This window comes from Molothrus ater, chromosome Z (genome assembly GCF_012460135.2).
Source record: "Molothrus ater isolate BHLD 08-10-18 breed brown headed cowbird chromosome Z, BPBGC_Mater_1.1, whole genome shotgun sequence".
NCBI lineage: Eukaryota > Metazoa > Chordata > Aves > Passeriformes > Icteridae > Molothrus > Molothrus ater.
In genome coordinates, this window is record NC_050511.2 from 41064881 (window position 1) to 41092188 (window position 27308).

The 27308-nt window shown below is 38.7% G+C and overlaps 1 protein-coding gene across 5 annotated transcripts; it reads left to right on the forward strand.

Annotated features, from left to right (window-relative positions):
* The first annotated feature begins 808 nt into the window (after positions 1-808).
* On the forward strand, positions 809-27076 carry SECISBP2 (SECIS binding protein 2). Of its 5 annotated transcripts, none has more exons than XM_036403133.2 (18): positions 809-887; positions 2019-2164; positions 4006-4201; positions 6183-6312; positions 6754-6908; positions 8037-8124; positions 10921-11108; positions 11646-11804; positions 14533-14634; positions 15951-16070; positions 17220-17352; positions 19774-19943; positions 20699-20837; positions 21285-21414; positions 23166-23386; positions 24134-24288; positions 24743-24944; positions 25691-27076. In XM_036403133.2, exons 1-18 carry the CDS (start codon positions 846-848, stop codon positions 25798-25800), a joined length of 2586 nt encoding a protein of 861 aa, XP_036259026.1. In that variant the 5' UTR covers positions 809-845; the 3' UTR covers positions 25801-27076. The 5 variants fall into 5 exon arrangements, with proteins under 5 accessions (XP_036259026.1, XP_036259029.1, XP_036259028.1 ...); XM_036403136.2 differs by having other exon boundaries at positions 10975-11108; XM_036403135.2 differs by having other exon boundaries at positions 6186-6312.
* The last annotated feature ends 232 nt before the right edge of the window (positions 27077-27308 follow it).

The following is a 27308-nucleotide window of genomic DNA, read 5'->3' on the forward strand; positions in this document are numbered from 1 at the left end:
CCTCAGTGTCTGGAGTTGTGATTTAATGTTTTTAAGACTGCTTGCTTCAAAAAACAAAACTCATTTGATGAACCTGGTATTACTAAGTATAAACTTAGGGTTGAGTAGTACTCAGTATTTTGAAGAGCTTCTTAGGCTCCTTTGTTCGCCTTTGCCAATACCAGTTATTTTTTACTCGGGATTGTAGCCTGCTCTTCCTGTCTCGCGTCCACATTGTCACTGTGCCTTTGTGGGAGGTGGTTTGTATACTGAGTAACTCTCAAGAGTAACGGGTTCATTACAAAGGCTAGTTGCATTATGGTTGTGCACAATTTGGAAGGCCGACAGAAGCTGTAAGAGGGTGCGGGAGGGCCAGCGCACAGGGTGAAGTGTGTGCTCTGCCTCTGTAATGTGAGCTCTCGTGGAGACAGACAGAGTAATCTGGAAACTTTGGTGAGGAAAAGAAACAGAGCTGTCTGTCTCAAGTGCTGGTCTGGACCAGGCTGGTTAGAGCAGATCTGTCCAAGTCTGAAGCAAACGCCTTCACTAAAAATCTGCTTAAGACGTGTTTTTCCCTAGAATGTGACCACCGGCGGCCTGGGTGGTTGTCACCGGTGCGTGCCTGCCTGTGTTCCGTGCCGTCCTTTCTCCTATGGCACAGGAGGGGCCGCGCCTGTCGCCGGGCGGCTCGGCCGAGCCCCGGGCGCCGCCGGTGCCGCTCCCGCCCGCACCGGGCCCGCTGTGTCGCGCCGGGAGCGGCCGCGCGCACGGCCTCGGGAGCGCGGGGTGGGGGCGGGGCCACGGCGTCATCGCGGCGCGCCCTGCACCGGGCCGGGCGGCGGGAGCGGGGCCGCGCCCCCCGCGCCATGTCGGCCGAGAGGCGGCCGCGCTCGGGCCGCGGCGGCGAGGTAAGGGCGGCGGCGGCATCTGCAGTCCCCTGCCCCTTCCCGGGCTCTTCCCAGCACGGAGTCGCTCTCCAGCAGCCGCCTGGGGGCGGATCGCCTCGGGCCGCACCTCCGTGCCGGTCCCCGCCCCGGGGGCCGCTCGCCAGCCTGGGCCGAGCGCTCCGGGTGCCCTTATGCTTCTCCGGGCAGGGTGACTCCCACCGCTCCTTGGCTCAGGCTTTGGTTCAGGACTGGGGGAAGGGTCCTTCTGGAAGCTCAAAACCGGGGGGCAGGGGTCGCTCAGGTTGGAGCACAACGAGTCGCTTCCCACCGTTTGGGATGGGCAGCTCCAGACATTAACTTCCAGCGAGCTCAGGTGTGGAAACCTTTTCTCATTGAGGGTCTGTTGCAAGGACAGGTGTACATTCCAGACACTGTAAGGCTGGGTGACCAGATTCTAACTAGTAGTGGTAGTGCTACGCACATGGACCTATGACCTAGTCAGGTTCAGGAGTCTTAGTGATGAGGCTGCAGTCGCCGTTGCTTCCTGCCATGTGTTTTGATGACATGGCAGTAAATACTTCGAGTTTCATTTCATTGTCCTTCCATATATACATACCCAGTTTAAGTCGATGGTAATTCAGAACAAATGGAAAGCTTGTCTTAATAAATTTGTGTTGTGCTAGAAACAAGAAGGCTATAAAATTATCATTTCAGCCTTAAAATACAGATGTGCACAAAGTCATTATTGTTACATATGTACATGTTATGGAGCTTAACAGTATTTGTTAGCATATTTATGAATTTTAGTTTGTACTGTTCAAATATGAAGTAAGAATTCATATATTTGGACTTACTGCATTTTGTTCTAAGCAGGCTTCTGTCCTTTACATAACTGACTGTTTGTGACCGTTTCATGATGAATGAGGGTATTAAGTGACTTTTCAGAGCAGCCAGATGTTTCTTGAATTCCTTAGTTTTATTTTCACTTTATTTTTCCATTTCCGTATGATGAGCTTTGTTGTTTTGCATGTTTTGATAGAAGAGAGCAAACTAACACTTTCCAATGAGAGTTAAGCTCACGAGACTGAGTGTTTTTCACATAATAACAATAATCTCCAAATGCATGTAGCCAAAAAACGTTTTGTTTCTCAGGGCATCAAGTTGTCAGCAGAGGTCAAACCATTTGTTCCAAAGCATGCGGCGGTAACTGTGGCATGGTCAGAACCCTCAGAAGCATGTGTCTTTCCTAGGTACTTAACTACATGCTACCCATTTGTTCAGGAACCATCTTTGGATAAGTATGTATATTTTCTGAATCTTATTTATTGGGGGATTTTAACCATCTGGTTTTGGATGTTGAGTACTCTTAAAAAGTCAAGGTTCCAATATATTGCTAGTCCAACTGTAGAAATGCTTCTGCATTATCTTCATGATTTAGTTTTTTACATTTATGTTCTCTGGGTGTATACCAGGTACCTGGTCTTTTGTTCACAAGGGCCTGTATTGTTACAGAGTGTTAAGGAGAATGTAGTGTTCTGTAATGATTGGTCTGATTTTTGTGTGTTTTGGAAGGAGCTGAATTCAGTCCTTGAATGAAAGTATGGTTGTGTTGCAACCAGGCTGAGGTAGATGTAGTTGTACACAAGGAAAATGATTCTTCCAGAAGGTTTCTCATCCTGTAAAATATTTAGTATATAGGGTCTCTTCTAGATCTCCTCTCCACAACCTGTGCATCTCCAGAAAGGCAGTTTTACTAGAAATGCTACAGGTTTCTGAAAGTTTTGGGATTTTTCTATTAAAGTCCAGGAATGGTATTTGTGGTAGACTTATAAAAGTATTTTATAAGGAGCAAACAAGAAAAAAACCCTACATAGCAGAATAGGAAATAATTGAGTCCTGTAAGAATCTGATGATGTTACATAGTTCTCTCATTGCTTCTTAGGGCCTTAAGCATTGGATTGATTATACAATTACTGCAAAGTTAATGGTGCTTCTTTAAAAATTCAGAGCATTAGTGAACACAATCATCGTAGTCCATTGTTTTGTCCTACAGGAAATCTTAGTATTTTCAACCTATTTTCATTCTACTATAAATTTCACACTGAGGTGAGTATGGCCTGTTCTGTGCCTTAGAGAAAGCTCACAGCATTAGCATTGAATCAATTACTATAAAAAACCCCACAACCCAGACAACAGTAGCCTTCTAATGAGTGTTCTGCCTTGTTGGGACTGAGACATGGTTATATTTGAGTCTCATTTGGTATATTTCTTCTTAGTCTGTGAACTGATTATAAGCATTGTTTTGACAACATTCTGTCAGAATTGCAACAGGTAGTATGAAGTGTGTTGTCTGAAGTCTTTTGTACCAATGGGAAGGTTTCTCTGTCATTATCTACACAAAATTCTGAGGCTGGCAGCTTCATGGAGAGCAGCTTTAAAAACTGACTGCAACTTTCTGAAACTGAGAAATTTGTATTCTCCCTAATCAAATCTGGACTCTTATGTATTTTCTGGACAAAGTATAGAAGGAAATTTAAAGGGAATTTTTGAGCATACATTGAAAGAAAGAGGCATGCCCCAGACATGCTGTGTTTTCATAAATTGTGATGGTTACATGCAGATCAGTTAATTATTGTTTTATAGTTCTACATTGTATTTCATACATGTTTCATACTCCATAAAATGTTATACTTCCACTTTGTTATTGTCATTTTAGGACAGGTTTTAATGTTTGGTTTTTTTTTTTTGCAGGCAAGTGTGTGATGCATGTCATGTTCTTACACTGCGTTTTTGGTTTGTTTCACAAGAAAAAGCCTACTGAAAATAAGCATGGAGAATATCAGTAACCTTAAACAGTCATGAGAACTGTAACTGCAAAGCAGACTAGCTTTGAGACTTGGGAATGGATAACGTGTGTGTTTTAAGATACTTGCTTAACTACATGTTTTCCCAAAACAAAATTAATTGCTTTTAAAGAAGTCTGTAGCAGTAAGTAAATGCTTAATTGAAATAACATGAAATAGAGCTTTCTTGTTAAACAAATTCTTTAGACAAGGAATATGTTTGTCTAGGCAACAAGTAGGTGCTGAAGACTTGCCCTAGGATGACTTTCATTTCTTTCTCAATATCCATCACATAGTGTTCTGGGAGATCCTGCCTTCCGTGAATACTCCAGCTGCTCTTACTCACCTGATGTTGTTGCAAATGTGTATCCAGTAGCTGGCTCACAGTATCAGTCTAACAACTCAACACACTACTATAATGGTTCAGGAGTAGTCAGTGAATCTGCTGAACAAGCATATCCAGTCAGACAAGAAAGTAAGAGTCTTTCAAAGGTGAGCAAATTCGTGTTTTCTTAAAAATTAATATTAAATTCTTACTTTAAATCAATCTTTATAAATGTTTGGTTCATATTTTTAATGTGAGTCATCACTCTTTCTTGTGATCATCAATGACCTTTGAAAAGGATAGTAGTGTAGTGTGCCCAGCTTCAGAATACTGAAAAGTTTGCGGAATTGTACACTTCAGATTAATACAATTTTTCAAGCAGCATTTTTGGAACATGAGGGGAAAGAAGCGTCCAGAGTTGGGGGGGAGGAGGTGGGGAACACCCTTCATTTGTGAGCTGTGCTTTCGTTTTTCACTCTTTGGGCTTGGGGGGAGGGGAGAAGGGCTCTTTTTTTTTAAGCCCTGTGGCAGCTTCCATTAACTTGACTTAAGACAAACCTGGTATCTGTAATCATCTGTTTGACTGACAAGTCAAAGACCACATCTCTTTGGTCATCTGAAATAATTTCCAAGACTTGCTGCAGGTTGAAGACAATCCACAAGAAGGAAGGAACTTGTGCTGCTGGGGAAGAGAGTATCATATTAGAAATGTAGTCTTTTTCAGTCAAAAATACATTGATGTTCTGTAAACAATGTAAAGAGTCATTTTTGTCTCTGTCTGTTTGGGATAAATTTCCTGAAACTTGTGAAATATTTGCAGACAAAAAATAGACAATCCTCTCAAAATATAAAAGGGAAAAAACCTCAGTGTATTATAATCTCATTTCTCTTGGGGATTAGACATTGTATTTCTTAGATTTGTACAACTGCTTTTGTTTCCAGCAGTTTCATGTGATCTGTTCTGCAATCACATCCTTTTGCTGCACCTTACTTCCTAGGTAGAGACCTAAGTAACTTCACTGTGTTCAAGCCTGTGTAGAGGAGTAGTAAGGACTAGGTCCTAAGCATCCTTTATTACACATAAGGTACAAAGTCTAGACACCTAAAATTATTAATTTTCTTGCTGAGAGGAGGATTATGTGCTGAAACTGTCTGGGGAGAGGATGAGCTCAGCATTAGCACAAGTGATGTAATATGAAAAAACTTAGTTAAGCTTCTGGGAGGAGTTCTGTGATCTTTGTAGGGGCCTTGTACTGTTTATTATAGTCTTTTTGTCATTTTTCCCTGTCATACATTTTGTGAACTTCAGAGACGTGATTTATATTTGCAGCCTTGCGTTAATTTGATCATGTGTCCTAACGCTTTAATAATTTGCCTTTGGAGATCAAGAAATACCTTGCCCTCCCACCCAAGTAAACACTTTTGCTGCCAAATGTCCTCTGAATTTAGTCCAGCATCCTGTGATCAGAGTTAAGCCATTCGTCTAGGCTGGTATAGTACAGTTTGCATAGATGCAAACCTGGTGCTTGTTCCTTGCTTGCTGATTTCTAAGCCCAGCTCTGCCAAACTGTATTTTGTAGAAGAATTGTAAGATTTTGATGACTGTGTAGAATGGGTGAGTCTGTGTCCTTTGCAGGGATCACGTAGGTGTGTCTTCTCTAACTACTTTACTCCAAGTTTTTTGGATGTTCTGACATCAGTCTTGAACAGTTTGCCCATGATACGTAGTTTAGTCAAAAGATGGCATGCTGTCAAGATTTTAGCCCTGTTCTAGAAGAAACTTTGTTTTAGAGAATCAGACTGGATGATTTAATACCAAACAATTTTAAACCATTGAAAATGCTCTGATTAATGAGATCACAAAAATGCAATTGTCTAGAAGCATATGTATATATCCATCTTACTTGGGCTATAATGTATGCTAAAAATGGCACAGGGAACAAGGTAGATGAAATTAAATGCCATATGTCTAAATGGCTATTCCTATTTTTATTGGTTACTTGGGGTAATGATATACTAGCTGTTTGTTTTCTATTAACTTGATGGTCAAACTCCAGATGCAGAGGTGGTTGACTGTAACTCACAGCAAACTTGCTATCTTTACAAAGTTTCAGTAAAACTTACTAAATGTGTCACAAATACTTGCAGCAGAGGAGATTAAAAGAAGGTGAGAAAAAACTGGACAAGAAAAGGCATAATGGAGGCGAAGCTTCTGTCAGAATTGTGAACAGGACTTCATTCCAGAGTTCTACATGCAGCAGAGATTCTGTGAAGCCAGGTACAAACATGTTGTTTGGTTATAAGTACATGGAATAGATATGGAATGGGTGTCTGTGCAATACGCTGCAGTATGCGGCTATGTTTCTAAATCTAGAATATTTAAGGAAAAAGATACCCTTTTCTGTGTGACTCTCTTAAGAAGGTGTGGTGACCTGTCCTTTCCTGATTGAACAAATTCATGTAAACTGATACAAAAAAATTCTAAAAGAGCATCTGAATTTATACTTGCCTATTCAGTCAACGCTCTGTTTGCATGATGATTATAATTGCTCGGTTTTTTATTTAATATGAGCTCTGCATAGCAACAGTCCTGGTTGCTATGCACAGCTCATATTGGTCCTGGTGACGATTGCTGTAGTTATGTTAACTAGTGTATAAAACATACTTAGAAGTGATCACAAGCAAGCTTAATTACTCAGGCTTTACATGCTTTATTTAGACAGGTTCAGTAAAGCTACAAACAAGAAGTCAACTGAAACTTCAAAAGCAGAGTCTCGTCCTGTACCCACATTTGAAGCTAGCATTCTGGATTTCCACAAGTCACAGAGTTTGGAAAGCAGTGAGCTACTGAATGTACACCATAAAAATATACCAGTAAGTTTGGTGGAAAGTAACACTATGTCCTTAGTCAACTTCACATGTCTCTTCTACTGGACACCAAGGATAGCCCATGCTAACCCATGTTACAGAACTTGTAAAAATAAAACTTGTCAAAAGTACAAGCATTATTAATTCAAGTGTTTTGCATTCAGTATGGCAGTTTAAGACCTATTTAAATACCTTGCAAGCAAGGGAGTTCAGAGCTAGAGGTTTTCAGGCACTTACTCTAGGTGGTGTTTTTTTCAGGACTTATTCTAGGTCAGTGTTTGCTCTTACTCTTTCTTCATGTTCTTTCCTTGTCTGTAGATAGAGGAAAGCCAGGTACCACCAGAAATAAATGTAATATTACTGGTATGGTCTAGATTTCCTGTAGGGACCACATATGTTCCTGTACTTAGCAGCTTACTGTTTTCTCTTTCACCTGGAAATAATAAGTAAGCAATCAGTTATCCAATAGTTTCCACACATTTAAAAAAAAAAAAAAGTCTGGGCTGTTGAACTTAATTGCTTTCTGCTAAAGGTTAAAAATAAGAAACTGAATTCCAGAAGGAGAAGAAATATTGTTGAATCTTATTCTTTATTTCTTTGGCTCCCTGTCTGTTAGTAAATAAAATACTGAAGTATTCAGCAGTGTATCACATATATTGAATCAAAGTTTTCAGTAGTGATTAATGATTAATAGTTCTGAAGAATCCAAACAGAACATTTTTGATGCTTCTGAGTAGAAAACTGTCTGCAATGAAAAAAGACCTTTCTGCTAACCCTTGAGTGTCATTTTTCATTATTTGTTTTAGTTTGATGATAGAATTTGTTTTTAGCATACATGAAATATCAAAATATCTTTTTGTTTATTGTTAGATCATTGTTTTGATGCTTTTGTAAAATATAAGATGGCATAATCTTGGTTCTCCTTCTGTGAAGAGACACCTGCTCAAATTTTGTAATACCATAGGGCTGAAATGATGGTTCCACAAGGACAAGCGGCAAAAAGGCCAGAAAGGTCCTTATGCCCTTATCTGTAGGTGGGTTGAGAATTTTTAGTTTATGGTGGTTTATTGTGTTTTGTTATGTTTAGGTCAGTGATTTTAATCCTTTTATGTTGCCTTACTGTCTATTTTGCAGGAAGATACTTCTGCAAAAAGCAAAGTTTCACCAAAAGCTTCAGATGAAGCAGGAGCCAATTTAATTCCCTCTTCACTTGATGGTAGGGGTAAGTTCTTCAAACAAAAATTATTTGTCTGCATTTCTAACTGCTTGTATCTCAGCAGTTTGGAATACTAAAGTGTGCTGAGGAGCTGTTGCTGTGTAAACTATAAAAAAATTTAGGAGCAAGCTCATAATAAAAGAAGAAAACCCAGAAATAACACTATATCACATTCTTTCAAATGAGATGACCACTTATCACTCATTCTTGCTCATATTTCATCAGCTGAGATTTTAGAATTGAAAAATGATTTAGTTTGGAAGAAATCATAACTAGCACTGCCAAGTCCACCACTAAACCATGTCCTTAAGTACCAAGTCTCCACATGTTTTAAATATCTCCTGGAACAGTGAATCAACTACTACACTGGGCTGCCCATCCAGTGCCTGATAATGCTTTTGGTAAAGAAATTTTTCCAAATGTCCAATCTGAAACCACCTTGGTACAACTTCAGGCCATTTCTTCTTATCCTGTCTCTTGTTACCTCGGAGAAGAGGCCAGCCCCCACCTGGCTAAACGCTCCTTTCAGGTAGTTGTGGAGAGTGATAAGGTCTCCCCTGAGCTTTTTCTCCCAGCTAAACACCCACAGCTCCCTCATCTGCTCCTCACAGGACTTGTGCTCCAGACCCTTCACCAGCTCTGTTGCCTTTCTCGGGACTTGCTCCAGCTCCTCCATGTCTGGAGCCCAGAACTGGACACATTCAAGGTGTGGCCTCACCAGTGCCCAGTACCAATGCCCTGCTCCTGCTGGCCACACTATTGCTGATACAGGCCAGGATGCCATTGGCCTTCTTGGCTCCTGGGTGCACTCTGGCTCATGTTCAGTTGCTGTTCACCAGCATCCCCAGGTTCTTTTCCTCTGGGCAGCTTTCCTGCTGCTCTTCCCTAAGTTGTAGAACCGGATGAGATTGTTGTGACAATTTGAAGGACAGAACCTATCATTTCAGCTTGATGAACCTCATGCAGTTGGCCTCTGTCCATGAATACCGTCTGTCCAGATCCCTCTGCAGAGCTTTCCTACTTTCCTAACAGATAACACTCCTGTTTGGTTTGGTGTCATCTGTGAACTTGTTGACTTGATCCTGGTCATTGATACATTACACAGGACTGGCCCGAACACTGAGCACAGGGGAAAGTGAAGAACACTGGCTCCAATATTGAGTCCCATTTTATTGTGTCATTGGTGCTTAAGGGAAGATATTTCTGTAGTTGCCTCATGTTGTGTCAGGAGAGAAAAGGAACATGTTCGGTTGTTGGAAGTCTGTTTAGTCATATGCAGGTTTTTTCCAAGAATAAATGATACAAGCTATCACATGGCTAGTTTCATGTGAAAAGAGTTCTGCTCATCAGGATTGTCTTGAAGGCATCACATACATTAAGATTGAATTGTCTGAGTGCCTCTCACTGGATTTCTGTGCATACACAGACGTGCACCAGTCTGAACAGTTTGGTCCTTATCAGCCCGTAACTTCAGTAAGGATTCAGAAAGGACAGATTAATCTGCTGAAATGCCTTGAAGAGCCTTCTAAAGATAAAGTCATCTGATAATGGGAGTTTTTGGTTAAATACTATAGTCAATTCCTATCCCTGAGAAAAAAATAGCAGTGGGTGGGTTGACCGTGGCAGGCAGTCAGACTTCCACACAATTGTTCTCTGGCTCTCCCTCCTCAGCAGCACAGGAGAAGAAGAAAAGATAAAAACATTTGTGAACCAATATAAGGACAGGCAGATTTGCTTGCCAGGCAAAACAGACTCAACTTGATGAATATTGACAATTTATTGACAATTAAAATAGGGTCAGATGGTGAGAAGCAAAAACAAAAATAAAGCCACTTTCCTCCAACCCTCTTTTCTTCCTAATATCTCCTCCCTGCTCTGAGTGACACAGAGAAACAGGGGCCACTCTGCCACTTTTTTCTTAGTAGGGTTGCAGGGGCACAGCTGCCTCACCATGGTCTACACCAGGGGCTGTGGGGGAATCTGTTTCAGTGCCTGAGCACCTCCTGCCCCTCCTTCTGCACTGACCTTGCTGTTTGCTGGGCTGCTGCATTCACAGTTTTTCTTACCATTCAGCCTTCCAACTCCTGCACATGTTTTTCACTCTTTATAACATGGGCACCATCAGCATGGCTGATGGGCCCAGCTGAGGCTGGCCATGGGTCTGTGTTGGAGCTGTTTGGGGCTGGCCATGTCCATCTCATCACAGCAGCTACTGCAAACTCACCCTGCTACCAAAATTTAGCCATTTAAACCCATTATGCTATTTTATTGTCAAGGCAAGTTTTTCTCATTCTTAAGAAAAATCTAGATTGTGTTCTATCTTTGCTTCATGATAGGAATATTTACAAAATTAATTATATTTTTCAAAATGTCTTTCAAAACACTGATACATCTTAGTGGTAGGGAGTGACATTCTTGTACACTGAGGCACACTAGTAAGTATTTCAGCTGCTTTGTATGCCTGTAACACCAGGAAGTTTTCAAAAAGTGAAAAGTACCAATGTGGTCCTGTGCTTGAAAGCTACATGATGGCTAGGAGGAATATTAAAGGAGTTTTGTATATAAACATAGCCAAATTTTCAGTATTTTGAAGATGAGCATGATACAGTACAGACTTACAAATACCACTTAATTTTGTTTGTGTATATAGTGTTGGGCAGTATATGGAGTAGTTAAAATTCAGGAAAGCTTGCCGGAGAAATAAAATGTGTGTTTTATTCAAGTCCTTTTCTCAGAAAGAATATGGCTCTGCTTTATTTGCTAATCCTGGACTAATTAATTACCAATTCTTTTTCTTTTGAGGACTATTTTTGAGACATCTTTGTGTTTACATTTTTCCAATGTCATTTCCTGAAGCACCTGCAGATGGCTCTGCTCAGCCACACGTGTCCTGGGCCTCGGTACTTTTGCAGCCCCCAAAGAAAATTGTTTCATCACCAGCATCTGAAGGTCTTTCCAGAGGCAAAGGGAAGCAGGAGAGTGAACCAAAGGTACTTGAGAATTCTCTGCTCTCAACTAATGATTGTCAGTGTGTTTGTGTCTCTTTATTGCAAATTTTTCCCTGGGCTCTCTGCAGTATCCACTTTTAAAAGGAGATGATGTGAAGTCAGCTTGTTCTTATTAGAGTTTTTCCTGTCATGGAAAAGAATCACAGGATATCAAAAAGATAGTGCTAGCCTAGGAATAAGAACTTTCAGCTTTGAGGCTGTTTTTTTTTTTTTTTTTTCAAATTCCTGATCCTCAGAATAAGACATGAAACATGAAACTCTTGCCTTATTTGGCTTAATATTTCCTGATTAGATCCCAGTAGTCCCAATACATTCTGCTAACAATGCAGTATGCTGCAACTGAAGAATTCTTGCTGTAGCTGTGAATTTCTGAGAGATACTGAGTTTTCCTTGTCCGCTTGATGTCCCAGCCTGGATTGATTAAGATATCCTTTAGTAGTGTAAGGCTAGTAATTGCATATATTTTGGTAGGTGATACTGAAAAAGATTTTAAAGGCTGTACCTCATGGTCTTTTGCAGCAGTCAGAAACAAAAAATATTGCAAGTGAAACTGAGCCTGAAGAAGGATCAGAAAAGAAGAAAAGAAAGAAGAAAAAGAAGAAAAAACTAAAGTCACCCACTGATGTAGAAAGACCTCAAAGTGAATCTAACACAGTACAGGAACCACCAAAGATTGAGGTAAACTGAATAAGGTTTTGTTGCTGTTCTTTTAAGTGTTATGAATGTACTAGAAGACAAAGTTTTAACACAGCTTTGTACAAATTTAAGTTCAAATCCTGTAGAGGATGTTAGTACAGTTTTAGTACAGTTTTTTTTTTTTTCAATTGAGATGTTTGTCTGAGGTTACTGGTTAGAAACTCTTGTAGATTTTAAATTACCACATGTTTGGTGAGCACAATTTCCTAAATTAGAAATATTCTGTAGCAGCTGTTGCTTGGGCTATGGGTAACATAGTATACTGGGTGCTACAGTGTTCCATGGTTTTAATGATTGTGGTACAGTATTACAGTTCTAGTTGTCTCACAGCTGGAAGCAATTTCTGTGTAACACAATTGACAGTGTTTACATTTCTGATTTTTAATTTCAGTTTCCTTCCAAATTCATGTAACTGTAATAAGCATGTTGGCGTTTTGATACTTTTGTGTATCAGTATTGCAAAGGCATGAGCCTCTCCTACATTAGAGGAGTGTTGCTGGTATGTGGTTGAGCAGTGCTTCATTGTAGGCCTAAGATTGTACAGCATGTGTACGTGTCAATTTACATGTTTGATCTGGTGTACATAATACTCAGTCTCTGAAATGACAGCATAAAGAAGCTTTCCTGGCTGGCTTCTGTTCTGTACCTTTCAATGTGGAACATGAAGAAGAACTGGGTTTATGTGGTTTCATTATGTGCTTCCTTGTCCAGGAATGGCACAAGAAATGAGTATTGTTAGAGGATTATGGGTAAAACCAAAGATCAGCTAGTTCTTTTCTTCAGGAGAATATCCCTGTTTTGCTGTATGCTACCATAAATGCTATATGCTATGAATGGGCATTCTAAACTGAAAGAGAATGACAGAAGTCATGGAAAATAGCAGAATGGTAGTGGGGCTGTTGAAGTCAAAATTTGAAAAAAATTGCATAGAACCATGGAACAAGATATACACGTTGTACTAAAATCTGAGATGTGGATGCAGTGTCTGTTGTGGCAGTGGGGGAAAGCTTTCTGACCCTCCTGGTTTGCTGGGAGTGCTTGTGTCCTCATCAGTTTGAAAAATGGGTGAGATGCTTGTATGATGCTCTTGAAATAATAAGCCATGAAGAGATGACACACATGGAGCTTCTGGGCACCCAGGAGGTTTAAGAAGGTTCTGTTTATGTGCAGCAGCTCAACAGAGCCATATATTGGATTGCTCTCTGGTTTTATATAGGTCAGTCATTTTTAGACATGACTAATAGACGTAAATGGATACATCTGGAGAAAACCAATCCTGTCATTTCATACACATTGGTAGGTCCTGACCTCAATATCTTCCTTGAGTTAGAATTGAAGCTGCTATTGATAATCAGGTCAGTGCTAGTAGTACTGGTCAGACATGTAAATGGTGCTGGGAGTTACTAGGAAAGTAAAACAGAAAATGGGTTATGACAATACAGAATTTCAGGACACATCCGATCTAAATATAGTGTGGATTTTGTTTTTATTTGTTCCCCGCATTACTTAAAAAGTACACTTATTTGAACTAAAAAAGATAGACAAAAGTCTCCAAAAATAATCAAAGGTATGAAGCAATTTCTGTGGAAGGCAAGACTGAACAAAATTAGGACTCCTCAGTATGCACAAGAGATGGCTAGATGGCAATATAGCAGTGTCAAGAAAATAAAAAAGGAAGTTACTTGACCTTTCTCCTAGTGTTTGATGTTCTTACAGATGGTAAGAACAAATACAGGGAGGTGTAGCCTCTCGCTGAGTGCTACATTTTAATGATTCAGTTTGCTACAGGATGTTGCAAATGTCAGAAATCTGTTTGCATTTCAGAAGCAATTGGACAGACTTATTTAAATCTTCTAAGCTGAAAAGAGTGTATTTGTGAAATATTTTTTCACTTCCTTGCAGTTGCTTTTTGGCTTACTTGCAAGCTTCTTGCAAATTATTTCATTGGTTGAAGTGTGTTACTCCTTGTGCTAGAGCTTCCTAGCTTGGGGTGTTTAAATAAAGCCTTTCAGGCTGGAAGAAATCTTGGTATGTTCAGTGGTGCTGTATCACAGCTAAAAAGGCCTCTCAGAAAGTGGGAGGAGAAGCAAAAACCTAGCTGATGGATTGGGATCATTGTGATGGAGGCAATGGGTATAGAGTGGCGAGTATAGGCCAAACTTCAGCCTGTCTGCACTTGATAATCCAGGTTCTGCGCAATGGATCCTCTGCTAATAAAACTTCCTCTTGTGTGTAAGCCATAATCATTTGAGTAATTTCTATGTTTATTTCTGTACTCTAGTACAGAACTCAGAACTGCCTGTTCTGTTCTTCACTACTCACATGTTTAAGACAGATTTGCACAGCTGGAGACTGTAGTGGAAGAAGAGGGAAGTTGTTTGCAAGGCTTTGAAATGAGTTGAAAACCACTCCTTTAGGAGCTGTTTGCCTCTAATGATTACTATCAACTGACAGCCGTAACAACCTGCTTTTGGAAGCATTTCTGTTACAAGCTGTTTCAGCCCTGAATTAGCTGCTGCATAGAAGATTTAACCATTGTTGTACTTGTCATAGTTGGTGGCACTACCCTTGCCTTCTGAATTTTTGTACAGTGAAACAATTTATGATAAATGTTTGATAAGCAGGGAGAAAATTGTTGGAGTGCAGGAAAAGGTTTTGAAATACAGACTTGATTGTTCTTATGAAATCATAATCTGATTTATTTGTTTAGGATGTTGAGGAGTTTCCTCATTTGGCAGCTGCTTCTGATAGAAGAAACAGGGTAGGACCTCAGAAACCATCCTTTACATGTGCAGTCAGAAAGCAGTCTGAAGTAAGTAATCTTGCAACATTATGTGAATCAAATTTCAATTATGAATCCAAGTTGTTTGGATTTTTTGAGGTTTTTTTACATGAGTGAAATAAATCTCAAGATTTAATTTGGAACTGCATTCAGTACGCGGATGAACCCTAAGCATAAATGACAAGGATTGAAAATGTGATTGTTCTTTCAAAGCAAGTTACCGTAAATAATAATGGTAAAATTCTAGGTTTCAGTTGCTTTGAAATGAGTTTTGCTTCTAAAAATTTTGGTCCTTGGCTTTATTTCCCTGTGAATTTTAGTGGTTTAAAAAAACACCACAACACAAGAAAACAAAACCATTGTTTGCTTTGTTTGAGGCAGTAAATAGCTTTGACAAGGAGGAATGAGTAGCAAAAGGCACAGCAGTTGCTTAAAAAAGATTTATTACACAAAAAGGTGCTGTACGTACATGCAACTCAGATGAAAGCAGCCCATGGCTTTGTAGACGTAAGTGGGATATAACCCCTCAAAGCTTACATAAACTCTAGAGATGTGATCATTAGGCCGTTCATATGCCTGTAACAAATACTTGAAATTGAGGCTGCCGTGCTAGTTTTTTCTTCAAAATCTGAAAAACCCCATGAATGTGATTAAGCGGTATGGCAGCCAATAAATGGTCATTCTTCTGGAATGGCACATATGGTCTTCCCAGAGCCTTCTCTTTTCCAGAGACCTCACTTCCAGCTTTTATCATAAGAGAGGTGTTCCAGCCCTCTGATCATTTCTGTGTCCCTCCTCTGGCCCTGCTGTAACATGTCCATGTCTTTCTTGTGCTCGGGCTCCCAAAACTGGACACAGTACTCCAGGTGGGGGCAAAAAGAGGGAGAGAATTATTCCTCTCAGTTCATGGGCCACGCTTCTTTATACACAGCCCAGGACACGTTTGGCTCCCTGGGCTGGGAGTGCCCATGGCTGGGTCATGTCCAGCCTCTCACCCACCAGCACCCCCAAGTCCTTCTGGGCAGGGCTGCTCTCCATCTGTTCATGTACTGTGCCAGTACTGGGGGTTGCCCTGACCCAGTACAGCACTTTGCACTTGGCCTTGCTGAACTTCATGAGTTTCACACTGGCACACTCCTCAAGCCTGTCAAGAATGCCATGCATCATTCTGGATGGCATCCCTTCCTTGAAAGAATTCCCTAAAGCCAACTCGGCTTGGTGTCATTCACAGACATACTGAAGGTGCACTTGGTTTGAATTTAATATCATCTTCACCCTTTTCCACGTGTCTTGTTTTTATATATCTTTTCTTCATCCCTGTCACCTTTTGTCTTTAAATTCCTAAGATCCATCTCTCCGAAGAGCCTTGTGATAGTCAGTCTCCCTCTCTGGATGAAACTCCCAAAGTGGATGGACTGTCAGGGAAACAAGCTTTATCTTCTGTACTAGAAAGAAAGAAAACTCAGGTAAGTGAATTCGTGTAGAAGAGATTTCACAACTCAAAGGAGACAAAGGAAATGAACCTATTTAAATATAAGACTCATGACCCATGCTCATCTGGGATTCTGCATTCATACTTTGAGATAAGTGACATGGTCACTCTTCTAATCTCTAATTAGAAGTAATCACTGATAGTAATTGCCAACCTCCAGGGTTTGATACAGTGTTTAAGGAAAAATGCAAACTTTTCATTATTATCTGTGGGTTTCAGATATCAGGAATTTTTCTTTCACGTTTTACTTGATCATGGCATAAATCCAGTCCAAACTGATTGTCGTAAGGAACTGGGAACCTCCTAAAAGTGGTTCTGACAGAACAGGAAGCCAAGGAGATCCCCTTATCTTGGGGAAAGGAGGAGAAATAGCGAGAAACAAGTGAGGTCAGGAAGTAGTTTTGTGTTGGTGAGTAGTTCTGGCACAGCTCTGATGCAAGGTGAGGTCCCAATTAAAGACTGAGGAGGTCATGTTCTGTAACCGTGTTGTAACAGAAATTACAATGAATTGATTCCCCCAGATAAGACTACTGGCAGTCATTTCCTTTGCATGTTTTGCTGTGGTAGTTTGTTCATAGTCTTCACCACACTATTCATTTTTATTCTTTTTATTTTCTGCTGTATTAAATATGGAGCATGGCTTTTGCCTTCTGTTCAAAGCAGAGAGAAAGATGAGTGCTTATGAGGAGCTGGTGCGAAGATGATGACCTTTCTTTTTAGTGAGATATTGGAGATAATGATTTGTGTGTTGCAGTCACATACTTTGAAAGAATCACAGTAGTTCTTCTATACTTTTAAGAAAACTTTGATATGCCTTTTATCTCTTTCAAAGATAGATGACAGTCTGACCAAAGTGGGACCCTGACATAAAGGCCTTCCTTAATTGAAGACGTTATTCTTTTATGCTTTGTTGCAGTAGCATTTCTAAAAGTTACCTAAACTGTTTCTGATGTTTTAATATTTTTTGACATTAAAGTTGATGTTTATTTGAAGGTCACTGAGTGGCATTAAAGATCAGAAGTATTGTGGATAAGGATGTTAAAAGAGTGTATTATACTATAAAAAACGAGGTTCTTTACAGTCTGAAGTGGAAGGCTGTCTAACTGGTGCTGAACTTTTTCAGGAAACATCCAGGAGCAGTGGTAAGAAGAGTCAAATTCCAGTGCAGTTGGATTTGGGTGGCATGCTTGCAGTCTTGGAGCAGAAGCAGCAAACAGAGAAGGCAAAACAGTCTCCTAAACCTGTGGTATTTTCAGGTATTGGTTACTATGAAATTTCCTTTGTTTCACCTTAAACTGTTTTTAAGTATTCAGACCTTAAATGTAGCCTGATTTCTGATCTGTGATGATCTCTATACAGGCAAGACCACAGTTCACCAGATACAAGAGAAAATCAAGTTTCTTTAAAAAGAAATTTAAAAAGCATGGCAGTCTGAATTGTTTGATGGAAGACTTATGGAAAGAAATATCTTAAGGACACTGATTTGTGAAAGAGTGCCTTATATAAATAAGAGGTGTGATTGAAATGTTGCTTTGACAGAAGTACCAATGTTTGTGGAGGTTTTTGCTCTCCCTTATGTATGTGTGTTATTTTTCTGATCTGAACAGGCGGGAAGGGGCTACATAGTAACAAAGGCTTTCTTAAATCTCCTCTCATGCTAGAAATCATGCAGCTGAGGCTTGATTGAAAAAGCTCCTTTGCAAGCATGGAGGTTATATGAGAGTCAGGCAGCCCAAGCCAAAGAATGAGTTCTGATATACCTCTTAATTGTGAAATAATTGATGGTAGCAAAATGCTAGGTTTTCTTAATGGAAAAGATCTTTCAGTCCTTTATGATGTATAACCAGGAAGCAGAAAAAGGCAGCTCATTGCCTTTTTATTGTTACAGGTCAAAATTTAATCTTAATTATGCTGGTGTAGTATATTTTGCAGAAGGAACCGCAATATTTGGTAGCATTCAGTGACAGTAAAATTTCTCTTATTTCAGCAAAGATTTTTTTTTAGTAATTGTTTCATAAAGAGATCTAATCACAAGAGATTTCATCTCACAATACTTAATGTGATAGCTGAGATTTTAAATCTGAAGCTCAAGATGGTAAGCATTGGTGAGATTTTCCTTCACTAAGCTGAGGGAAGTTATAAGATGCTTTTTTAAAGTATTGTTTTCAGTTGATCTCCTTTTTTTTTTCATTTGGGTCAATCAGACTTAGTGCTGCAGAGGTGCTCATAATGGTTTTGTTTCTGTAAAACTATACAGTGCATGGATTGATGAGTAGATGGTGGGCCACAAAGGTATGGGTCAAAATACCTGTTTTCTAATACTAAGTTTCCTGTGCCTGAATCTGCTGCAGAAGAGAAATTGTTGTGTCATGTTTGTATCCTGGAAGCATAAGGCAGATGTTACTTTAGCTTTATATTGTTTTAATGTTTTAAGAACGGAGAGGAGTGTGACCACAAACAATTGTTTTTATTCCAGTTACTACTTCACATTATAGACAATACTCGTAAAGTCATCAAATTTAGGAACACGAAAACGGTGAACTTGAAATAGTGATGTACACATTACGGAAATATGTATCTGCAGGGTGTATACTTATTTATAACTGCAAATCCAGCTTCAATTTTTGTAGCCACCTATGCTGCACATTTTTGGCAGTGTTCTCAGTTTACCTTTGATACACAGAGATGAAAAAGAAACATCAGTGTAGCAGTTTTATGATGTAAACTGTTTACGGTAAGAGTACTGCATGTGATGTGGGAGGATCTGCATATAAATACTGTGGAAGCAGTAAATGAAGATGGCTTAAGACAGCTGCCAGAATATTTTCGTGTACTTAAAGGAGAGAGGTTGCCTTTGCCTGAGTCAGGAGGGAAGTGTCAAGCTGGTTCCACTGATACTTACTTAGTCATCCTCTCCATTGACTTGCTAATGTGAACTGCTTTATATTGAAGATAACTGAAGTTTGACAAGGTCCTCTACAGGATACAGCAGTTCCTACTGATAGGGAGGAAGAGTAGTTTATTTGGTATGAGGTAATGGTGTGGAAGATCCAGGTTTAGTAATTTGTCCAGTCATTTAAAGCTCCTGTGCTCTAAACCCTCTGAAAAAATGCAAGTAAAGTGGACATCTTCAGCAAGCTTTGCAGCTTAAGCAAAAGAGACTTAGCTGTAGCTTTGCGTTACTCATGGCCCATTTGCAAGTGAATTTCATCTAGCTTCCTTAAGGTGTAACAAAAGGTAGGCATAAATGCTTATGTTTATTTACAGCAAGTAAATCTAAAATCTGTAATACTGCAGCTCAGTATTTATCTTAACTCAGTACAGAATCTGTGGCAGAAGAAGTGCCACCACCATGAAACACAGAAATTCCTGAAGGTCTACCAGGCTGGCATGGCGTGGTGTTGAAGGTAGCTTGGACTGCAGTGTTTGATCAAATTCTGCTTTTGAGACAGAGGTTGTGATTCCAGAAGTATAACAGAAGTAGGGGACACAGCAGTCTTTTGTAAGGAGTATCTTTTAAAAATAACATTGTTCAATGATACAGGAGTGCCTGTAAATATTCTTAATAGTAACACAACACAATTTTAATATGTGAATACCAGTCTTAAACTTGAAATTGGATTCTAGTTCAGTTATTCATTTTAGTTGTCTGATGCAAATTTCTTCTTAAATCTCAGTTGGTGGTGCCGTACCATTGCTATCTAAAGACCCTGCCACTGCCACAAGAAGTCACCGTTTAAACCAAGGAAAGATGCCTCATAATCCCTTGGATTCCAGTGCTCCTTTGGTAAAGAAAGGGAAACAGAGAGAAGTACCTAAAGCAAAGAGACCAACACCCCTTAAAAAGGTCCTTTTTTTTTTTTTACCTAAAATAGTAAAACTATAGATAATATATTACTCTGGGAGTCTGTTAAGCCCTCTCATATGGAGATCTGCATCTCAGTGTCCACTTGTCTGAATTCAGTTTAAGTTTTGCTTGGTTTCAAAGACGGCTGGGTAGAAGAGGGTAATCTTGCTAAATGGGGTATACAAATTCCCAAGAAATACACTTTCTCCATTGAATCAATTGATAAAGTGCCACTACAGAAGTGTCCACACATCATTGGTGAAGGAAATATGAAAGAAATATTACTTGGTTTGGTAAAGATTACCTTATTTGCAGGACTGAGGAAAATGGATCAAACAGAGGTTGAATTTCATGTTTCTATGCTTTCCAAGCCAGAATTCCAGCTGATTCTGCAGCAACGGGTGTTGGGCCCAGCTGGTGATGTCTGTTGTGTCTTCCCTCTTTGCCCATTCATTTTGCTTCCTGTCACATCTTCTTTACAGAGGACTTTTTTAACTTTAGTTCTGTTCTTGTAGTTTATCCCTAGTAAATATTTTCTCCACCCACATACTGGTAATCAAGGTAAAAGTCCTTTCCTATGTAAATTCAAGAATTGTCTTTCCTTCTTTTTATGTGCAAATAGAAAGTAAGGGTTGTAAACTTTGGATGCTAGTGCTGAACCTCTTTATAAATGGGTTTTGTGTAAATATGTGGTAAGAATAATGCTTTGTTATCTGCATGACATCAAATTAGTTTGGTTTTTATATATATTTTAGATTATTCTGAAAGAAAGAGAACAAAGAAAACTGCAGCACCTGTTAGAACAGAAAGCAGCACCAAAAGATGAAGATAACATTTGTCAGACAGAAGGAAATGTTACTGAAAATGCAACACTTCTACAGGATAGTCAAGCAGGTATCTTTTGAGGGAACCTGTAATACAGTATGTATCTGGAAATTTGAGCACATTTAGTACTTCAGAAAACAAGTACTACAAACTGCCAAATGAAGGCTGCAGCCTCAGAGTTTTCTGAGGTTCACCTCAGGTTCATCTTGACTGTAAAGTGGGCTAAAGCTGGAAGTCAGTAATAGGGATCTGATTACTGTTCCACACTTCTCTGCCTGGTGGTTTTATGGTATCTTGTAGGGAAAGTTCCCGCCTGCCTCTGGCAATTAATGAGAAACAAGAAAATGAGAAAAAACCCTACGAGATTTAAAAAAAAAAGTTATACCTGTTTCCCTACTACCACAGACTGTTCTAGTACTAAAGTAGTGACTCTTCCATACATGCTTGACAGATTAATTTCTTTGCAAGGCTTTTTGGGCTGTCTTTTCAAGGAAAATGTCTTGATTTACATGATAGCTCTTCCGGAAATTCAAGTTGCTGAAGGGTTTCCGGAGCACACGCGGATCAAGGAGTCTAAAGAAGGTTCTGTGACTACAAAGCAGCTGACTGCCACTCTTCCAAAAATCCACAGCAGGAATTTTAGAGAGTAAGTATTGATTGTGTTTGTTAATGGCTCATTTTGCACAGTACCACCAATATGGCATTTTTCAAACAAGGTAATCCAGTTGCATTATCTGCAAAACTAACTGGAGTTTAGACTGAAGGCTCTAAATTTTTTTTCTTTCGGTCTTTCTGTAAGCTGACATACAAAGAAATTATAAACTTAGTGTGTTTTGTGATTCTTACTTGAAAATGTTTATTCCTTGAAGGAAAAAAAACCCAAGTTCACTAGAAGCTAAGGAAAGAAAACAAGCTGCTGTTAAAATATAAGTACTTTATATTAAATAATGGGGTAACAGCTCAAATAAGGTGTGCTACTTTCTTTCTTAAATAGTATTTTTAGTTGTAGTTTGGTTTTTTACTGCCATACCAGATGGCAAAAATGTAAAGAAACTAGATGACATTTTATGCTGAGGCTGTGCAAAGAAATAAAGGTAATATTAATGAGGTATTGTGTGCAGTTTCAGCTAAATATTTAAGATGATGTGTATACACATTTCTTTATAAAAAAGAAATAGTGATTACAATATGTGAAGAGGTCAGAGATCCAGTCATGAGAGCTTGAAACAATTTCTTGAGGAAAGCAGTGTCTTAATTTTTAATTCCCCTCCCATAAAGCAAATCCACCACTGGCAGTTTTTTTGCATTTCATGTCATAGTAATGGTTAATAGTGATACAAACATTCCTGCTGTGTTAATTCCTTATTTAACTTCTAATTGAAATAAAAAATGCTTAATTTCTTAATTTGTGCCTATATAACAGTGTTTTACTGAGACCACAGTTTGGGTTGAATATGTGAAGGACAACTCAGTTTACAGGATGTAGAGCATTCAGCAAAGCTTAGATTATTTTCTTTAGATCAGGTGTTTTAGTGTTTCAGTAGATCTGTCCTCAAGACTTAGGGAAACAAATAGAAAATAGTAAAAATTCTTGAAACCTAAATTAAATTCAGAAATAATTGTATCTCTAAGATTCAGGATAGATGTTGTGATCTCATCTCTTTATCTTATGCGAATTTGCCACTGGCATATCTTTCTGTTGACAATGCAGCTGATACATCTTTAGTTTTTCTTTTTATACCCTTCTTCACTGGAAAATTCTTTGTGTAAAAGTGGGGTGGGGTGAAATAATTTTTAATCCTCATCTTCCCCAGAGTGTATTAGGAGAGTGAATTACATTGTTTTGTATCCTTTCCTTATGAACACCACAAAGCCATAGTCAGATAAGTGAAAAAGCATGACAGACATGAATGTAGGGAGCAGGAATGTGATCCAGTTTTCCATGTTTGGTACACATAGCCTTGAACTTACAGAAATAAGTCAGAATTTTGTACTTTGGTTGCTGTATTTTCATTTTTATATGTCAAAATAAATGCCCTCAGAAAAATGCTTCACTAGAAAAATATATGTGCATACCTATTTCTTGGAATAATATATATCTATATATAGCTACAGATGGATAGGTTTATTGTACATGTAAATATGTATTTTTAATATAGTTTGATTAGGAGGCCAGGTAACACAAGGAACAAAACTTCTTCCTCTCAAGTTTTCAGACACTAAAAAGAAGTAAATTTTTGGTTTTGTGTATATATCAAGTGTGTTTGGAGCAGAAGCAGAAAAAAATACAGAGACATAGAATAGAATTTTAAATGTATATTTAATGTATTACAGATTTAAGTGTTACATATTTGTCATTTTAATGAATGTAACCATTTTATTGCTCCTTTCTTCCAGTTACTGCAGCCAGGTACTTAGTAAAGAAGTTGACAGTTGTGTGACAGATCTCTTAAAAGAACTGGTTCGTTTCCAAGATCGCTTGTATCAGAAAGACCCAGTGAAGGCCAAAATAAAACGCAGGCTTGTTATGGGTCTTAGAGAAGTCCTGAAACATCTGAAGCTGAAAAAACTGAAGTGTGTAATCATCTCTCCTAACTGTGAAAAGATTCAGTCAAAGGGTAAGTAAGTTCTTAACCAAAAAAAATCTGTTTAATAAAAGAAGTACAAAAAAGAAGGTTCAGTATATTGACAGCAATATTGTTATTATTGGAGGAATTTATTTGAATATCCTCTGAAAGCCAGCCATATAAAGTTGCCCTCCTTGCTCAGATTGTTTACTGCTGTGCAGCTGAACTGTGAGCTGAGTCAAGACTATCTGGGGTGTTAGAAGTTACCTGAGATTAGGGTCTTCAGTTACTGATTTGATGTGCTGCTACACAAAAAATTGCACTGCCCAGCTGAGACAGTCCAAAGGCTGCTGATTCCAGCTCTGCCATCACAAGGAGTCCACTGTATCAATCTCTTTTAGAACATGGACTGACAGTAAATCACTAGTGATAGTTTCCTAAAAGTTATCATTATTGGCATTGAGTTATTGTAATTTTTGTAATTGATGTCATTTAAAGAATTCTTTAGCAGCTGGGTCTTTTTTGATACTAGATTAGACTGTACTACATATATAGTAAAATGTGGAATAGAAGCAGTCTAAAATAAATGCTAACTAAGAACTAAGAAAAAATATATATAAGAAAAAAATAAGAAAAAAATATCCTTTAAAAATGGATATTCAGCTTTACTGTTGTGATCTCTGTTTTTCCTAAAAGGTGTAGTTTCAGAATGCACCCATAATCTTGGGATGTTTTTTGCCATGTGTTAACAGTATGGTTCTTTAGCTCCAGTCAGCTTGATTGTGTTGTCTGCTGCAGGTGGGCTGGACGAGACCCTACACAACATTATTGACTGTGCCTGTGAGCAGAATATCCCGTTTGTTTTTGCCCTAAATCGCAAGGCCCTGGGCCGCTGTGTGAACAAAGCAGTGCCTGTGAGTGTGGTGGGAATTTTCAGTTATGATGGGGCTCAGGTAAGCTGACGTAAGTCACTTCATGTGTTCGTTCAAAAAATTTCACGTTTTACTTGGGAAGAGGAGATGAAAATACTGTGATTTTTAAGGGGTTTTTTGTTTGTTCTGCTTTTGCAGACTTAGACTCTTCATCACAGGTCATATACAGAGCTTATATGAAAAAACTGATTTTAGAAGTACAGGCAGTCAGCACTGTTAAAAAATAAAAAATTACTCTTGCTGTCTTTTCCTGACATCCTCTTCCTCTTTGTTTCCCTCGATGATTTTTTTCAGGAGAACTGTTGTTTTTATAAATCCTGATAAATGCTGTGTCTTGCATGTCTTCATACATACTAAGCTGCTCAACTTTTATACGTGAACCTACACATTCTGAAAGAGGAATACTCATTAGATTTTCAAGGAGATGTTAAAACTTATTGCATTATATAAACTCTTGTATTTTATATTGCCATAGGACCATTTTCACAGAATGGTACAGCTGACAACAGAGGCTAGGAAGGCCTACAAAGATATGATAGCAGCTTTAGAGGAAGAAGCTAAAGCGGGACTAAGAGAAACCCAACCCAGCATCTTAACTCCTGAATCTGAAAAAAGTGGCTCGTTAGAAACTAGTAAAACATCTTCCAAGGACTCAGATGAGGATGTACCAAATTACAGTAAGTATTTACTGACTTGCATTTAGTTCCATTTTCATTCATAGTATTCATCAGTTCTGTGATTTTCACTGAAGCAAATGACATCTACTGTAGTCATTAGTAAGGAGGGAAGGTAGGGGTAAATTCTTGGGGTTTTTTGTAAATCTGAAGTTTTTACTGAGAAAGTATTAAAGAAAGTTCCTCCCTGAAATCCACAAATGGCAGGCAGTACACATTGCTTTGCTCAAGGAGGCTTAGCAGAGCTCCTACTTACATTTCTATTTGTTTAAAAAATGCTTTTAAGATTTATTGTGGATGTCCATACTCTATGACTATGGTAGACTAACTTTTGTATTGAAACCTATTTGTGATGAATCTTCCTGTCCACAAGCACTCCTTTGTAGAAACATTTTCCTCCAGCTCTGCTCTTAAGTCAACACACAATGCAATGTATTGCAGATAGAAAGTTTTAAAAATTTACTGTTTTTTTTAAAGTTGGAACCACCTTCAGGGCTAGCATTACTTGAGTAGAGTGTTGGACACAAGGAGATCAGTGGACCCCATCACTCTTAAGTTATTCTTTTGTGTGTCATCTGATGTTGCATAAGGTAAATGCCAGCATGCCTGTGTGTCAGCTGATCTCAGCACTTATTTTGAAGGGGAAGTAAAAAATCAGGGTTGACTTTTAATTTTAAGTTTTTCCTCAAGTATTATATGGTAACATTTTGGTTGTTGTTTTTTCTTCTTTTTTTCCCAATATTCCCTAGTTAAAGTCTGGAAGAGAAAACTTGAAGAAGAATATAACCCATACGCACTAGAATTGGAAAAGAGTGCTACTGCTGAGATGGCGATACTGAATTTGGAAGACCATCAGTAAATCCAGATCCAGTTCTATTGGGCTTTTATTTTTTTTCTGTTAGATCCCTAGGAAGAAGGTAGCAAAAATAACATAATCTAAAGAAATACCTGAAGTTAGCTAAGCAAACTGTTCTGAATCCCTTAAAGCAAAATGTACACTGGAGCACATGAGGCACTGGTTAATGTTTTTATGTTGTGTGTGTTTCTCTGATTATTATAGCAAATGACAACACCAAATTGTTGTAACCCCGAACCACTTGAACTGGCTTAGCGTACTTTAATGATTATATGGACTAGCATTGATTTCTTGGGGTAGAATATACCAAAAGAATCTGATAAAAAAATAATTTTCTTCTGGAAGAGATTCCTTGAGCCAGGGGAGTTGCCCTTAATTTTTAACTTCTGCATAAAAAACTTCGGCTGTTGTTTGATTGTGGGTTTGTTCTTAGTTTTTCTTCTAAATAAGTCTGCTCAGAAGGGCAGGCTGCTATCAATGTCACTTTATTCTAGTCAGCAAATTAATTTGAGCAGGTAGCTTGATGTAAACTAATTAAGGAAGGCCATGATGACAGAGTTCCTAGTTGGCTCTTCTGTGTTGTTCTTTGGGGATCATACATCAGGTGTGAAGGAGATAGCACAGACTACAAGGATCTGAAATTCCTTAAGTGAGTGTGCTCTTTTTAGACTTTTTATAAATTTGATGTTTCTCTTGCTAGTGAGAGTACTTTATCATACATCCTGCTTTGAAGTTAAAGGATATTGCAGGGCAGCAAATGTGCTAGCCTGCTTATCTGTACTTTCTCCTTGCTAAGACTCCTCATTCCTTCAGTTTGGGGTTGTGTTGGTATATACATCTATGAGTTTTTGAGCAATCCCAGTTTGTATCTAAATAGAAAAAATTTATATCGTATAAGAAATGAAGTTTGTATCCTAGAGGAAATAAAATTTTAAAAACAAAATGTGCTTATAGTAGTGGTGGAGCACCTTAGTGGGAATGGCCTATATACACACTGGTTTTTGAGGACAGGCCTAAAGAAAGTAATTGAAGGGATGCACATATAACTTGTGTCAGCTTTTCTGAAAGGTGATACAGATGCCATATGCTGCTCAGCATCTCTGAGGTGTTTCTGCAAGCGCTTCACCATACTGAACATTTGTAGTGCAATACTTTGGAAAGTAGCTGCCTTGTGATGATAGAAGTGATATAAAAAACTTCAAATAATTTTGAAATGCAAAGAGTTTTGTAGATTATAAATTGTATAAAATCTGTTACAATATATTGATTCTATAAAGAATGTGTGTGACTTCAGTAAGCTTGTCTTATGAGATTTAGTGATACCTGAAATGTTCTACCTGAAACTTTTGGGAAGGAATGTGGACAAGGGGAGCTGGCCTTATGTGAAATGCACTAGTTATGATGATGATCTTTTTTGTATCAGTTCCTCCTAATCTTAAATGGAAATTGGGGGTTAAAGGCCCCAGTGACAAAACATGCTTTTGGCCAGCATATACCCTTGATGCAAAGGT